The 16016-nt window shown below is 39.1% G+C and overlaps 1 protein-coding gene across 1 annotated transcript in view; it reads right to left on the bottom strand.

Annotated features, from left to right (window-relative positions):
* Positions 1 to 404: 404 nt before the first annotated feature.
* CNTN3 (contactin 3) overlaps positions 405 to 16016 on the bottom strand; it is a 161925-nt gene continuing 146313 nt past the window's right edge. Inside the window, exons 15-21 of the mRNA XM_083600643.1 lie at positions 14815 to 14885; positions 12886 to 13120; positions 12579 to 12694; positions 11397 to 11583; positions 7284 to 7396; positions 4818 to 4986; positions 405 to 2956 (exon numbers count right to left, since the gene is read on the bottom strand). Of these exons, the coding sequence (XP_083456769.1) occupies positions 2859 to 2956; positions 4818 to 4986; positions 7284 to 7396; positions 11397 to 11583; positions 12579 to 12694; positions 12886 to 13120; positions 14815 to 14885 (989 nt within the window). The 3' untranslated portion in view covers positions 405 to 2858. The remainder of the gene's footprint in view (positions 2957 to 4817; positions 4987 to 7283; positions 7397 to 11396; positions 11584 to 12578; positions 12695 to 12885; positions 13121 to 14814; positions 14886 to 16016) is intronic.

The following is a 16016-nucleotide window of genomic DNA, read 5'->3' on the forward strand; positions in this document are numbered from 1 at the left end:
ATCATGGAAAACAGGATGGGAAATTGACAAAACAAAAGAAAAAACTATGTATTAGAGCACATATGTTAAACTTTTGAAAATTAAATAAATTAAATTTTAAAAGCGCTATGTTCTATTTGACTGAAGACCAGGAGTGTTGAGGAGGCTGCTATTCAGGAATTGTCTCAGTTGTCTGAGGACATCAGCTCATTGAGGGAATTTAGAATGCCACAGTTCTTGGAAATGCAGTTTAAAAACCACTGGCTTAAATCAAAACACTCCAGCTTAACTCATTTATGGACCAAAAAGGAGAGAAGTATCATTTGCCAGGCTATTCTTATGAGCATAAGGAATAGACCTGTACATGCCTGCAATGTTAATACGAAATGTCTGTGATTCTATAGCAACATGATGCAACACAGGCATTTTTCAATGTTATAAATATTTTATTAGAATAAAAAAAATACATACAGATAACCATAGGATATACACACACAGCTAGGAGTTGAAGGGGAAATTGATAAAACTTTTCAATATGAAACAAAATACTCTGCACACATCTCATAGAGACAATAGAGTAAGGGTTTAAATTCAAGAGGATGGTCATGACAATGGCAATACAGGAACATGATGTATAACTTTCTTATAGCAAGAATGACAGATTCACCTCTCATTGCATGAGTATGAATTACACAAAAAAGGAGTTTGTTCCCACCTATTGGAAAGTGTTTGGAAGCATCAGTAGTTTGCCATGTTGAAGAGCAAGTAACTATTTATGTTCTTTTACTATGTACAATATATACAGATTTTCCCAAGACACTGGGAAAAGGAGTGTGTTTTAAAGTTTGGGCTATATGATGATATATTATCTGAATGCATAATAAAATTTAGAGTGATATCTGAATTGTTCTATGGCTGACACCTGTCAGGAGTAAGTGTGAAAAAGAAATTTTGAGATGAAAATTGTGTAAACATTGAAACTGTAGTCATTCAAATGTACCAAGAATAGATTTCTCTGTATATATATATATATACCCATTGCTATGAAAATGTTGATTTAAAACAGTCCAGTTAATGATACTGACAAAAGTCTCTGCTGATAAATAAGAAAATGGCAGTGAAGCTGTTATCATCCAGGATCATTCTAAAAAGTGGATAAATTGCAGCAGGACCAATATTCAAAGAGCATCCAATGAACGAGACACAAAATGTAGCAGTGGTATATAGAAGGGCAACAGATTTAGGGCTGCATATTCAGATACACCACAAATAATTTAGGGCGGTAATATTCCCTGGCTATAAGGCTCTGGTGCATTGCACCAAAAAGTGTGATGTTCTACTCTGGGCACTTCATCTGTGTTTATTTTTTATTTTATTTTTTTAAAAAATACAATGATAAATATGATGTATAGAGAAGAATGTCAAAATATAAGGAACTGGAGGAGTTATAGGTTACAAAGAAAGAATAAGGAAGCCTATCTTAAAGGAAGCTATGTAAAGATATCTTATAGTGTATTGAACATATTAGGAAAAGTCTAAACTCATGCGACAGAAGGCTTTTCTGTTAGGGTCAAGATGCTGTAATTGTTGCAGGGCTGAACAATATTAGAGCTACCAACTTTTAGCTGAATAGAAAACGGACGTAGGTCCGTACTAAGGGCTAGTGGTCATATTTTATTTGCCGTGTCTTTCTGTGGCGAACGCTCCTCCCTTGGCAGTAATACTTGCTGGGTGAAAAGACTGGAATCCAAGTAATACCTGATATTCCAGAACATTCTAGCACCCCCTACACTAGGAGGTTTGATCGCTGTACTTTTATAATGCTAAGCTAAAACTGCTGATTCATAATTTCAAAAAGGAGCACTCTGTGCTGCACTAATGCAGACTGGTAGAAAAGGCCAAGGACCATTAAATGCTCCAGTGTGAAAATAAGCCCCGGGCCTCTTGATACTCAAATTGTGATTCCTGTTGCTGGGCATCACAAGTGGGGAGGGTGCTCTTGTGCTAGGGTCTTGATTTTGGGCTTCCTATGGGAATCTGATTGGCCTCTGTGAGGACAGGATGCTCAGCTAGATGGGCCCATTGGCCCAATCTAGGAGGCACTTCTTATGTGATGCTGTACAGACATACAATCCTTCAAAAACAAAATTATACGAGCTTCCATCGGTGCAGCATCTAGGAGAACGTTTCCTCTTTTTTACGATTGAAAAAAGCTTAAAAACCATAAAGAACTTGACTGTTTAAATCTATTTTTTTAAAACAAAATAAGAACAAGCAATTGAACGTTCATGTAGATGGTACCAAAAAAAAATGGGGGCAAGGGGGACTTTAAATAGTAAACTAGATATTTGTGGTGCTTAATTAGTAAGAAAAAAAGGACATAAAACAAAAGGCCAGAATGATAGTTATCCAGTTACCATTCACCATTGTGAGGCTTTTAGAAACTAACTCAGTTTCCCATCAGATACTGCTGAAATACGGATTTGTTTTTATCTTCCATCTGTGTGTATGTGTATGATTTTGTTGCAATTTACATTAATTCCGAGTTGCTTGGAAAATGGAACTCTCACATCTTTTTCTTTTCTTTTTTTTTGCAATGTGCATCCTCTTATTTTTGTCATTTCTGAAGCATGTAATGTGTAAAGTCCTTTGGTTCATTACATTTTAAGGCATTTTATATTCCTTTAGAAGGAACTGTTTAATAAGTATATGGTTTGCTCTTTATTTTATTTTTTGAATGAAATTCATAGAAAGTGTTTAAAATCAATGGTAGCAGATCCATGCATAACCACCATTTGTAGTTGTGTTGCTATTGTTGTCTTAAAAAGCACTTTTAAAGTAAATTATTCACCTGGCCTCCACCTATCTGTGAAAATGCATCAACACAATACCACTTTAAAGATAAAGTATAGTGTTATTGACATACAGCTGGATAGGCCATTTAAGACTGCTGCCCCAGAACCTCTTGCATCCATACCTACAACAAATGGGAAAATATATGATTAGTTGGAAAGCAAAATATGCATGTTCTTAATCCCCCCCAACCCAAAAATACAACCCTTTCTTTCGGCTCTCACTAGTGCTTACTGCTTTACATCATAGAAATCTCCCCAACTGCTCATCTCCAGAAGTGCCTTTCCATATGCCATAGCTTTATGCATTTACAGTGCAATGCACTGCATGTCTACTTAGTAGTAAAACCGATGGAATTCAATGAGCCTTTCTTTCAGGTAGCTGTGTATATAGGCCAGGGACCTATTGCATTTTCCCTTACTGACATTTTCTCATATCAGTATGGGACTATGCCCAGTGACATGGCATGTTTATTGTACACCAGCATGAAATCTGCTGGCTGGAGGCTGGTTTAGAACTATTTAAAAGAAATAAAATCATAATAGATATTTATGTCTTGCAAAGTAGCACCAAATCCTCTGGAAAATGCAATCAACTGCATGTTTGTAACTGGTGAGAGCACCCATATAGGCAGAATCCGAAACACGTTTCTAGGTTGGCTTGGGAGCAGCTGAGGTGTGAAGGAACATATAAAAAGGGGGCTCTTCTGAGATTCTAGAGCCATTTGTTCTATTGGGACCACTGACGGGTAAGCTTCATTTGCAACGGACTGGTTCCCATAGACCATCGTAAGGACAATGTTCCATTAGTTCCCAGGAGCTATTAAGAAATAGCTTTACATTTCCCCTGAATGACATTATGCTGTCCAGCTATTGTACAGAGTCATTACCCTTGATCTTAGACAAACAATTGAGAAGTGATTGATTGTATATACTTTAAAAACAATTGAAACAAATTAATATTTGGAATATTTATTCAGCTATCTCCAGTTCTGAAAAACAGACTGAAAAATTAAAAACTGATTCTCCTACACATACCGCTGTCTAATTTACATGGTAATTTACTAGCTCAACTGAATGCAATTTGTCATGCATAGGAACATGAAGAATTTTAATTGGGTTCTTTTTCATAACATTAATGTAGTGCGTAAATCCCCTACCCCACCCTTTTATTAATCAATATAAACTCAATTTTGAAAACAGCACTGCCCAACAACTTTTTGCAGAGTTGCAACGGAGATTTACCTGTATTTCTCTGCTGGGGTACAGCAGATTATAAACCACCAGCACCAATATCATCTATAATTTTTCCGTGCTGTTCACATGGTCCAATGCCTTCAGTTTGCTGATAGGATAGGCCTGTGTTGTTCCTATTTTTCCACTAGTCTCAATTTAAATCTAGTGGGCCTCCGTAGTCCATGTCATCTGCTTCCCTCCAAGATACTGACTTCACCAAATTATGTGCCTCTTCACCCATAATTCTGAGTTTAACATGTGTGATCTTTGTTGCATATTTTGTGGTGTCTTCAGCTTGTAAACTGCCTTGTATATATAGAAAGGCAGGATACAAATTGAAAGTGAAATGAAATTGAAATCTAAGCCTATATTTACAAGATTCCATTGTATAATAACACCCTAGAATACAATTCTCAGAGTGGTTTGACAATCAATCCTTTCCCAGGGAACTCTGGAAGCTGGATATGTGTGAGGGGAATAGGCGTCCCCTAACAGCTCTCAGCAGCCTTAAGAAACTGCAGCTCCCATACTTATTTGGAGAAAGTAATGACGGTTTAACATGGCACCATAGTGCTTCAAAAGTATGGTGTGAATGTGACCTTGCTTAGAAGCCATTTCATGACAAAGCGTTAAGTAAGTTTCTTCCCACCAAATGAAATTCATATCTCACATCAACTCTCAGTCTTTAAAGATAAACCATAATGTCCTACATATGATGAAACTCCATTCATCAGCATCTAGTAAACATACTTGCTAGTTTAGGAATTTTAATCTGTTCGCTGCTAATGCCGTCTCCACCATCAGTCACTGCTTTCACTTCTATAATGTAGTCATCATTTAAAGGGAGCAAAAGTTCTGCAGATGTTGTGTTTGTCATAAGGACACTGAGCTCGTTTTGACTGCTAGTCCGATACAAAATCTGAAATATGGAAAAGAAAGCTGATAATTTCAGGGATGTTATTTCATCTAACATGATACATTTAATGTCATTTTAAGGTGGAAGGGGGGAACACACAAGAAGAAGGGGGAGGCATAGCACACTACGGAATTCTACCTAATCTCTTCCAAGGCACTGAAAGTATACAGCATCAGTCAAGTACCTTTATCACAGCTTTGATCTAGAATGCAAGAATACACAACAACGAATACATAATATATTCTATTGAGTTTCTCAGTAATGGGGTCGTCTATAAATTATTACTCTATTTGGAGCTTGCCATTAGCTTGATCAATGACTCAAAGCAATAAATAGGGTCAGGATACTGGAGTGTCAAGCACACGAGAAAGTGAAGAATTATGGGCTATGTGGAGAGAAAGTTTGTATGTAGTAAGTCATTATTCTACCTTCGAATTAAACTGAGTATTTCTTGCTGGTTTTTTTTTTAAAAATAAATTCATGCAGTTATAACAACATCTGCGTTCCACTGCAATAAACCTCACAGCAAGATGCAATTAACAAATAAGTGATTTTGGCAATTGGGATTTCTAAGGCCATTCATGAGATACAGAAGTTCAGATTTTAGTGAAAATTCTCCCCCCCACCCACTTTCTTTCTTTTTTAAAAAAAATTGTGCTGACAAAGCAAAAGCTGAAAACTAACCTAAACCACATGTCACCTCCAATGAATTTTGGAATACTCAAAAACAATATAATTAGTTATTAATAGTTAGAGAAAGACACCTGCGCACACTGGTTCTTTCCAGATCGCTTACTCTGTGGGTAATTCTCCACTCTGATACTAAATCAGAAACTGGGATCGGGGTAAGATAGGATAGAGAGAGAAAGGTTTGAAATTGTGTGAAAATTTTGTGCAATGGTTACTCTTCTGGGCTTTGCGTGTTCCCAATCTGTTGCAGAATTAATTACCATAAATGGAGCAAACCAATATGGCTGCAAGGCACCAAGCATGATATACTGTATAATTTAAGGGCTAGTGCAGAAAATCTTAGGCATATAGTCCATAATGACCTGTGCAACTAATGGAACACACAATGATGTCCTTTCCAAATCTTTTTTTTTTTCAGCCAGAAGTGCGAATGCCTGGGATTTTCTGCACAAAATTGTACGGCTCTTTAAACAAAGGAAAACATTTTAAGTGGTTGTTTTCCCCGTTCTAGGCCTAATTCAATTGCTAATTAGAGCATTCGAAAGGGAGCCTGCTGTGAAGATACCGATGAATGTGTGCAGGAGCATTTGACACTGCCAAAGAATTGATGCAATACAGGGGTCAGCAAACTTTTTCAGCAGGGGGCCGGTCCACTGTCCCTCAGACCTTGTGGGGGGCTGGACTATATTTTGAAAAAAATAATAATGAACGAATTCCTATGCCCCACAAATAACCCAGAGATGCATTTTAAATAAAAGCACACATTCCACTCATGTAAAAACAGCAGGCAGGCCCCACAGATAACCCAGAGATGCATTTTGAATAAAAGGACACATTTTACTCATGTAAAAACATGCTGATTCCTGGACCGTCCGTGGGCCGGACTGAGAAGGCGATTAGGTCGGATCCTGCCCCTGGGCCTTAGTTTGCCTACCCATGATGTAGTATAACAGGCAGAGTGCTGGATGTTAGACTGGTGAAATGGATAAAAAAATATCCCTGCTTAGAAATGATGATTACTCTGAGGCCACAAGCAAGTTACTTGCTGGTACTACTCTATGTGGTTTCATACACCGTACTGAGTGTGTGCAGTGTACTGAGGAAGGAAAAGCTCATAGGTTGTACTTGGCTCAAAGAGGGGACAAACGTAAAGATTTAAAAGGAGGTATGGGAATCCGAAGGGAAATAAGACACCCATACAAACTGGTAGTGTATTTTAGCAATGACGCTCAAAATTACATGTATGGTGTGAAGGCACATAAGACCACCAGCTTGCTGGAGCTAAGGAGGCCTGGGTCTGGTCAGTGGCTGGATGGGAGACCAACTGCATGCCACCTTGGGCTCCATGAAGGCAGGAAGATGGAATATAAATGTAAGAAAATAAATAAATGAAGCAGCCAAATCCTAAACAAGTTTCCTAAGAACTGAGGTTGTGGAGATATTACACATTTTCGTTTCGCCCTACATTTTATATTACAGGAGGGTTTTGGTGTTTTTTTTAATAAAAAAGATAATCAGTGGAAAAGGAGTATTTCCCAGCACTGACACAAACAGCCTGTTTCTAAGCAAGCATTCTGAACGGTATCACTGCAGTCTCGCTGGTTACTTACCTTATAACCAATGACTTCTGACTCGTTTTCCATTGCATGCACCTGCTCCCAATTCAGCATGACCCTGGAGTCAGTAACGTTCCACACAACGTTTCCTGGAGGCTGGCTGGGTGCTTGAAATGCATAATGAAAACATGATTTTAATTTACTTGGCATTAGAGATTTATTACGTGCGAGCAAATAACAACCCAGGTAAATTGACTGTCATGACTTGTTAGATGTAGGAGCACTTTCACAAAGCGCCATCTCATTTGTACTCTAGATTCATTTCTTAAAATATGGAGAGGCATGTAAATATTATTATGTTTTAAAATGACTTTGGACCTTCCATTAAATATCCTCAAAGAGAAGTATCAGCATAAAACACTGCAACTTTTTTTTGTTTTGTTGTTGTTACATGTACTTCATTAATTGGGGGATCTGGTTATTTATTTATTTATTTATTTATTTATTCATTCATTCATTCATTCATTCAACTTCTACACCGCCCTATACCCGGAGGTCTCATTCTCGCTGTACTCCTTTCTGTTCTTTCTTAAGTGATTAGTAAAGGAACCCTACAAATTGCGACAAATAAAAGAGACCATTTTAAAGACTCATTCATACCATGACAGAACATTGTTTAGGTGGAATTTGCAATGGGGTTGCTTTTCAAAGTGTAACTATTAGTTTTAAGAAAATAAAATGAAAAGTAAATTCAAAGTCAAAGAAAAACAAACTGTTATTTATTAAGCTGTCATGTTGGGTAGTAATGAGAACTGCTTAGTAATGAACTTGAATGTGTTTCTAACTGTTTAAAGTTAGTGTGCGCACTCACACAAATAAAGCGTAAATGGTCCTATTAGCCCAATTCTGAAATTTCAACCAACATTTTAGACTCTGTTTAGAGATGTATTGAACATTTCAGTTTCCAGGAAATTTAGACATCACTGTTTCGTGTCATTGTTCTCTGTTGGCTGCTGCTTTGGCAGCATTTTTATTAGCCTTCCTTTAATTAGACTTTATTAGGCTTCTTTCATCTCCTTGCATTATTCAGTTATGTGATTGCTGATCACGTAGCAAACATTTCCAACAGAATGTTGTGCAGCCAATCAGGTTAGTCTATGAGCTTATGTAAACTGAGGGTAAACACAGTCAATTGAGAGAGGTTAACAACTCAACAATAGGTGAATGCACTCCATGCAACAAAAATATTTAAGGGTGGGGCTGCTTTTTAGATACTGCCTAAACTGTTCAGAAAAACAAACACACACCACCACTATTTTTGGCTCGTTCCTATCCGGGTTTTCAGCCACAGAGCTTCTGTAACAAATCACTATCTCCTAAAACTGCAGGATAATTATATTAGTATCCGCTAAAGTGATAAATAGCTAAGCCTTGTTGTTGCGGCATTGATTTCAAAGCATGCTAATGATCTATGCTGTGGTTTGTTATACGTTATGTTCTCCTGGGGAAATGTGTATTGGTTGCTCAAGCTGCGAAGTGCAGGGCACAGCCGTAACTGTAGACAGAAGTGGCTCACTGCACTAACTTCCCGCTAGGTGGGTGGCTGTTGCTTACTGGGAGGGAGATGGGTGAGGCGGTGGGAAAGCCAGCATGGTGTAGTAATACTGGTGGAAGCATGGCTTCCCACTGCCCCACACCTCCCCAATAAACACAAGTGACCAACCTGCTGGGGAGCTAGGCCAGTGGCTCTGCCCCATTTGATTGCAGACCTGTAGATTGCATAGGGTAGGCCAACATTCTGGACCTTGTTTCTTGGCTGAGCAGAGTGAGGGTGATCTGAAAGTGGGGGATATGGACATCAGTCCCTTGTTGTGGTCATAATTAATTAATTAATTAATTAATTAATTAATTATGACCACAACAAGGACTATTAATAATTAATTAATAATTAATTAATAATTAATTATTATTGTTATTATTATTATTATTATTATTATTATTAGTCCTGCATGGAAGTGTTTTTCAACCTTAGCATTCAAATTTTTTTTAAGGAAGGGGAAGCAAGCATGAAAGGGGAACTTCCATTTTCCACAGTGCCTACTGCAGGGATGAGCAGGGGTGGAGAGAGATAACAATCAACTCTGTAGCATGTGCCCTTGACTTGCTTCAACATTTATAAGATAAATAGGCAGTTTTCAATCTTACATTAGGATTATAATTAAAAAGACAAAGGTCACTGAAAATGATTTTACTTTTTCAATTACTACGGAATTGTAACATCATAACCTGAATAGCCGTGTTCAGCCGCAGGGGTCATTACTAGTTTCTCCTTGCTTAATTTCTACGAGCCTCTTCACTGGTTCCCAAATCTATATTGAAATATACATTTCCATCTCTCCACATCGCATCAGAAAGTTGCAATTAGGAGAGAGCCTCAATTATTACAGACCCACTGTGCAATAATAGACCATGATGAGAATGCTGAAACTCATGCTGAATCTGAGAGCGTCAGAAATTAAACTGGATTGGTTAGCTTCCCCCCGCCCCCAAGTGTTCTAATAAGGCTAAATTCCTGAAATGATGACACAAAGTGAAATTTACCGGCATATCTGTGGGAACACCTAAGTAGTTCTGAAGAACTGATACTCTGTACTGGGCTCTACCTGATCCGCCAGCAGTAAAACCAAGTTTTAAAAGGCAAATTGGTGACTTCCTTCTCCCATGACCTCCCCACCCCACTCCCCTGGAAGCCCTGCATATGGACGACCTGCCAATCTGTCAATCACCAGGCAGCAACTTTAAAATCTGCACATGATCGCAATGTGTGTATTGAGTGTGTGTGTGTAGGTGGCTAAAATTAGACAATCAATTTACTAAGTTTGTACACCATTCTCTTTTATATTTTATCTAACTTTATTTTACTGAACACTGCTTTGGTATCTTTTGGCTGTGAGGCAGTTTATAAACCTTCAAATAAATAAAATTTAAAAAATAAATGACCACTAGAGAGTAGAGTCCTCTGACCACCAGGGAGGGGAAGTATTTCAGATTTCTAAACTATAGATTTTGATGCTAATTCTAACCTCCATCTTAACACCTAGGAGAATAATCTAATCCATCTGAGTTATACTTTATACAAATTTATGTTGAAGTTGAGTGGCAGTGAGAGCAGCACTAGATGCTCATTAGGTGGGAGTGCTTTTGGCACGGCGGGGTGGTGGTGGTGGGGAAGATGCCTTTATTTTTCAAGAGCCTTGGGAAAGGAGCCAACTTGGTTTTGATATATTGGAGGACAAGGTGGTTTATTTCTGAGATACTCCGAGTACCATATGGGGGCCGTTTGCCCATTTCTAGTCAAATCAAGAGGCAACAGTTCAAGGAGAATCCTGCATTTCACGTAGCAACAGAAAGATACAGCTATGTTTCAATCTGTACCACAACATTGCCACTATATTGAAGGCAAGTAATAGGAATGCTCCCCCCCCCGAGAGTTCCAATTATGCTAACAATAGTAGTAGGTAATAGTAATAACAACCTCCGTGCTCTTACCTGTCCAAAGCTGGCAGAATGCAGCAGGTGCAAATCCTAATATATTATGCATATCACCCACATCAGAATTGTATACATGCCCACTAGTCTGTGAAACAGTATCCTTCACTGTTGGATGTGTGTGTTTGTGTGTACACACACACAGCTACGCATATCCTTCAACAGTGACAGGGTTCACAGCTTGAAAGACTTCCCTCTTCCTAAAGGAATCAGAACCAAACTCCAACGATACATGACTGATATGTAGCTCTAGAATCCCAAAGGTTTAAGTTACTGAGCAACAAATTGGTTACTGCCAGATTATCAGTATAACAGGAATGTTGTTTCAGGTGCACAGAGAATGCTTTGGTTTAAGTATATTGAAGCCCAGTTGCTTGCCTATATCTGAAAACAGTCCAAGCACTGCTCCCATTATGTACGAGTTGTGTTACTGTCTTCCCAGAAGACACAAAAAATAGATAAAAGGTCTATTATTGAAACTTCTTTGGTTAAGCAAGCATGTTTCCAAAGCATCACAGAGCTTACGGTAGCATTATTAAAAGTTTATTTTGTTTTCCTTGCAAGAAAAGGAACCCCATTGTGATATTTCCCCCTCCTGCCCCTGGTGATGATACCTACGTGTTTTTTTTGTGGTAGCATTGACAGTGGCACTGAAAGGACCTGCTCCTGCACTGTTGTATGCTCGAACAGCTGTATAGTACACAAGGTTGCTCATCAAGTCTGTTATTCTTACTGATGTCTCATTTCCAATGGCTTTTATTCTGTTGGAAGACTGTTCTTTTCCACCATTATTCCAGTACCTCACCTAAAGGATACAAAGAGTAGGCTACTTAGAACATATTGTTGACCTTGCTGCTTACACTGATATAGCTGTTTATAACCTATTGCTTAGCAGGTCCAACTGTCTGAATGCAATTTTACTTTCAGATTATCATGGGAAATAGCACAGTATTGAAAGGGAAACCTCCCCCCCCCCTCAGTTTTTGTTTAAAACCCAGAGAAACAGCTCTATTTTCAATTTCGTAGAAGTTGCAGTTACTCAGCAGCTCTCTACCATTACATGGGCACACAACACTATTGCTATTAAGTATTGCAAATGTCAGTATCGAATTTTGCGCCTGGCTTGTTTTGTAGTCAGCTTAAACACCAGTTTAAGTCATCATGCACATGCAATTTTACTACCTTTCCCAAAGCAGAAAGGAGCACAATCATGGGTATTTAAATGCAACTGGGTTTTTATTAATGGAAACTGGGTACGGTGCTTATCTTTGCTGGAGAAACAGCAAGAGATGCTGTAGATACGAAGCAGGCATATACAGATAGCAAAAGCAGAGCTGACTGCCAACTGATTTCCATTCTCAATGCAGTTTTAGTGAGCTTGCAGTAATTGATCTGGCATGAGGCCAGGAAATAAGGCAAAGCTCAAGTTTTACACATACAAAAAGTGGGAATAGTTACATTTGGCTTTTATACTCTCCCCAAGAACAGATTATTTGTGACTATGCCATGTGTTCGTCTAGATTCAGGAGCAGAAAGCTCCCTTTCTAGTTTCAAACAGCAGGCCTGTTTAGCAACTTCCCTTCCAAAATTTGGGGGAGAGAAAAAAGTACATCACCAGATGTTTGCATGACTCATTTTTCCATAAAGAAGCAAAGGCAGAGCAGCTGATTTTAACAGCAAGCTTTGGCTTCCAACAGGCAACTGAATAATGATTTGAAAGTAAAAAAAAAAACCAAACACCTTATCACAGTCATGTTAGCTTCTAGGAAAAGGAACATTTTCACAGGGTTTTATTTTTACCTCATAGCCCAGCAATCTTCCACTACTCATTTTCCAAGGAATGGAAACCCAGGAGACTTCAATTACAGAAGATGAGAGGCTGTTTGCAGATACACCAGAAGGTGCTATGGTGGGTTCTGCATTAGGAAACAAAAACAATAAGAAAACCCAAGGTGGAAGGGGAATCAGGAAAAACAAAGAAACTTAACGAACTCACTGGCCAACTAATTAACATGGCTTCACAGATACTAGCAAAGCAAATATTTATATTTCACTTATTGACATGGGAAATAACGACAGGTATGTAAGAGATGATTCAAAAACCCACCTTCTTCAGCAGAATACACTGTGGTCACGGGGCTAAATGGTCCTTCTCCTTTATTATTATACACACCAACCTTGACTTCATATGGTGAAAAGGGCAAGATGCTTTCGTTTCTGAAGACGTATCTGGGTGTGTCAGGTGACGTGACAACTGTCTGTATCCAGGTTGTAACGCCAAGAGGTCGGAAAGCTACGACATAGCCAAATCCTTCACCATTTTGTAATTCTTCAGGAACGGGCTAAGCCAAAAATTTGTAAATGAATAAAATACTAAAATAACAACAACAACAAATTCAAGCTATGTAAACATAAAAAATCTAGTAAAAGAATTATTTGAGGTCTCATTTGTCTAATCAACGTTATGAGGAAGAGAAGCTTGACTCCTGAGGGTTTTTATTAAATTAACCAAAGGGGCAATGGGATCCAATTCAAGAAACCCAAGGGCACATTAGGAATGCATGTGCTAGCATATATATTTAGCAGTATATCCCAAGGAAGTCTGCAGACCCGACTTACCATTAGGGGCACCTCATTCTTCCCCTGTACAATGGAACTACTGCGACACGATCTCATAGTGCCATTTCCAGCGACATTCTGGGCTTTTACAAAGCATGCATATTGCTTGATTTAGCAAGTTTTTTAAATCACTAAATGTTTCACAGAGAGGACATTCAGTTCAGCCCCAGTATTCAGTGGCATAAATTCCATACAGCATTAAGCCGAGTTATCATTGTCAGTCATTTATTAAGCACAGATGATTAATTAAGAGCTGCACAGAATATAAAACAGATCAGGTCCCATTCCCTATCCAAACCAGTAACACAAAAAGCATAATAATCAACTACACAGAAAGTTAATATTATAATCTAATAAACACATGTGCAGTGCAAAAGAAAGATGACACAGGAAACCAACAAAGGGAGAGAAGCGATAACATCCGTTAGGTACAGTAAGAAAGTGTCTTGTTTGAAAAGGGTTTGAAAGATAGAGGGGAGTCAGCCTGATGGATGGCAAAAGAGAGATTATTACATTTACAAGGAAGAGAATAGGAAAAGGAACAAAGGTGGGAATTAGAAAAAAGAAACTATAAAGGGAAGAAAGGAGCACTAAATGAATGACGATTGTAACCTGGGGAATAGGAATGAATGGAACATAAAACAAAGCCACAACAGAAATACAATAAGCTTTATCCCTAAAGAGACCAAGGACTGGTGCATTCATTAGCCCTAAATGAACAAATTTCGAAGTGTGTTTACTCAGATGCAAGTCCCATTCAGTTTGACAGCAATTCCTAACTAGTTTTAGGATGACAATCTTAGTAAGGGACACCATGTTTGGGTTTCCACTATGTGGAGGCTTGGAAGGTTGGAAGTTGGGTCTATTAAGGCAAATACATCCAGGATTTTACAGAGTGTTGACTTAAGAAGCCTATTTCCAATGTCATCACTGTCATCAAAGGGATATACCACTAAGGGAAGTAATGGCAGGCCTTCGCACCCTTTCAATCTACAGGTTTCTCCTACTCCTACTGAGTATTTTTCAGATGGCCTCAGCCAGACTGGGATAAATCTGTGTGATTTTGTTTATGTGTCAAATAATCTTACAGGAAATCTCAGACCAAAACTCTGAAAACATATGCTATTTGTTGGGGACATAAAGTTGATGAGAAGAGGTACTTTCAGTATCCAAGTAGCTGTTTTAATTTTTGTGTTAACTCTGAAAACCTATGAGACTATTATAATAAAAAGCTTAGCTAAATATTGCTCTGATAATATTCTGGAAAGAGGCCAGGAAAAGCATACATATTAAGACGACAGAACAAGTCAGCTGTATCAGATAAATGAACGTTTATGTCAGTTATTGGGTAATTTTTTACTGAGTAGATAATAAAAAAGGCTACTTTCAGGAAATAAATTCCAAGCAGAACACTTACATCCCATGTGATGACCAGTTCAGACCTGCTGCCACCTCCTCCACTCACTTCAGATGGTGGTACCTCAGGCACTGTACAGGGAAAACACACATTAGCTGCACATGAATATAAGAGAAGGTGAATTAATTAAATGGTCCCAGAAATTCAGAGGTGAAACTGTATCAGTTCTATATCTTGACACAGAACTTTATTTAGATCCCTGCATAGTGAAGAAAGAGGGGTTCTTTTATCTCATGACATGTATCTCTCTTGGCCCCAATTCTCCCTCTCCAGGATATTTATTATAATGTTGAGGGTTCAAGCAGGTCAATTCCTCTCTTTCTCTGCCCTCCTAGGCTTGCACCCTGGGGAGGTCACTTTGGTGCTGCTAACACAGCAATTTGACTTCACCCCTGGAGGTACACTCCATATTCACTCGAGACAGACAGATGCCATAAGTTTGTATTTACCGTATTTACTGTATTTACCGCACCTTTTTCCTGTTAAAATCTAAGGGGAAATGTCTGTGCGTCTTATGGAGTGAATGTGTGGTCCCTGGGGCTGGGGGGGGGGGAACCCCAGGCTTCCCTTGCCAGCCCCGACAAGCTCGGGGAGCTCCCCGATGTGCTCTTTGGGGCTGGCGGTGGCTTTCTCCAAAGAGCAGGTCAGGGAGCGGCGGAAAGGCTGAGCGCATGAGCTAGGTGGGGGAAGCTCGGCTTTCCCCACCGCCAGCCCCAAAGAGCAGGTTGGGTCGAGCAGCTCTGGAGTAGCCCGCGAAGCCTCTGCAGGGCAGCGGGGAGCCTTCATCCCTCTGCCCTGGGGAGGCTTCGTGCGGCTATCCCTGGCTTTTGCGGGAGGTGGGGGAAGGGACAGAGCGAGGCTCTCTCTCACTTCCCCCACCTCCTGCAAAAGCCCTCAAGAGCCGCATATTTTTTTCCCTTGAATTCCCCCCCCCCCAAGCCTTATGGCCAGGTGCGCCTTATGGAGCGAAAAATACGGTATATGTTTCTGTGTTCATAGGGAGTCTCCAACTTATCTAAAAGCCACTATCTTATTTTGGAGTCACCCGAATGAGTGCTCAACAGTCAAAATTCATTATTAGTGGGAATAACCATTCTTAATATTCAGAAGTGAATTAAGTTGTTTTTTTTTTAAACCATACTAAGTCTCCTGAAAGAAGGGAACCCTTCTTCAGACAAAGTCTACAAAGTGCTGAGTATGTT

The sequence above is a fragment of the Podarcis filfolensis genome, assembly GCF_964270895.1.
Source record: "Podarcis filfolensis genome assembly, chromosome: 2".
Taxonomy (NCBI): Eukaryota; Metazoa; Chordata; class Lepidosauria; order Squamata; family Lacertidae; genus Podarcis; species Podarcis filfolensis.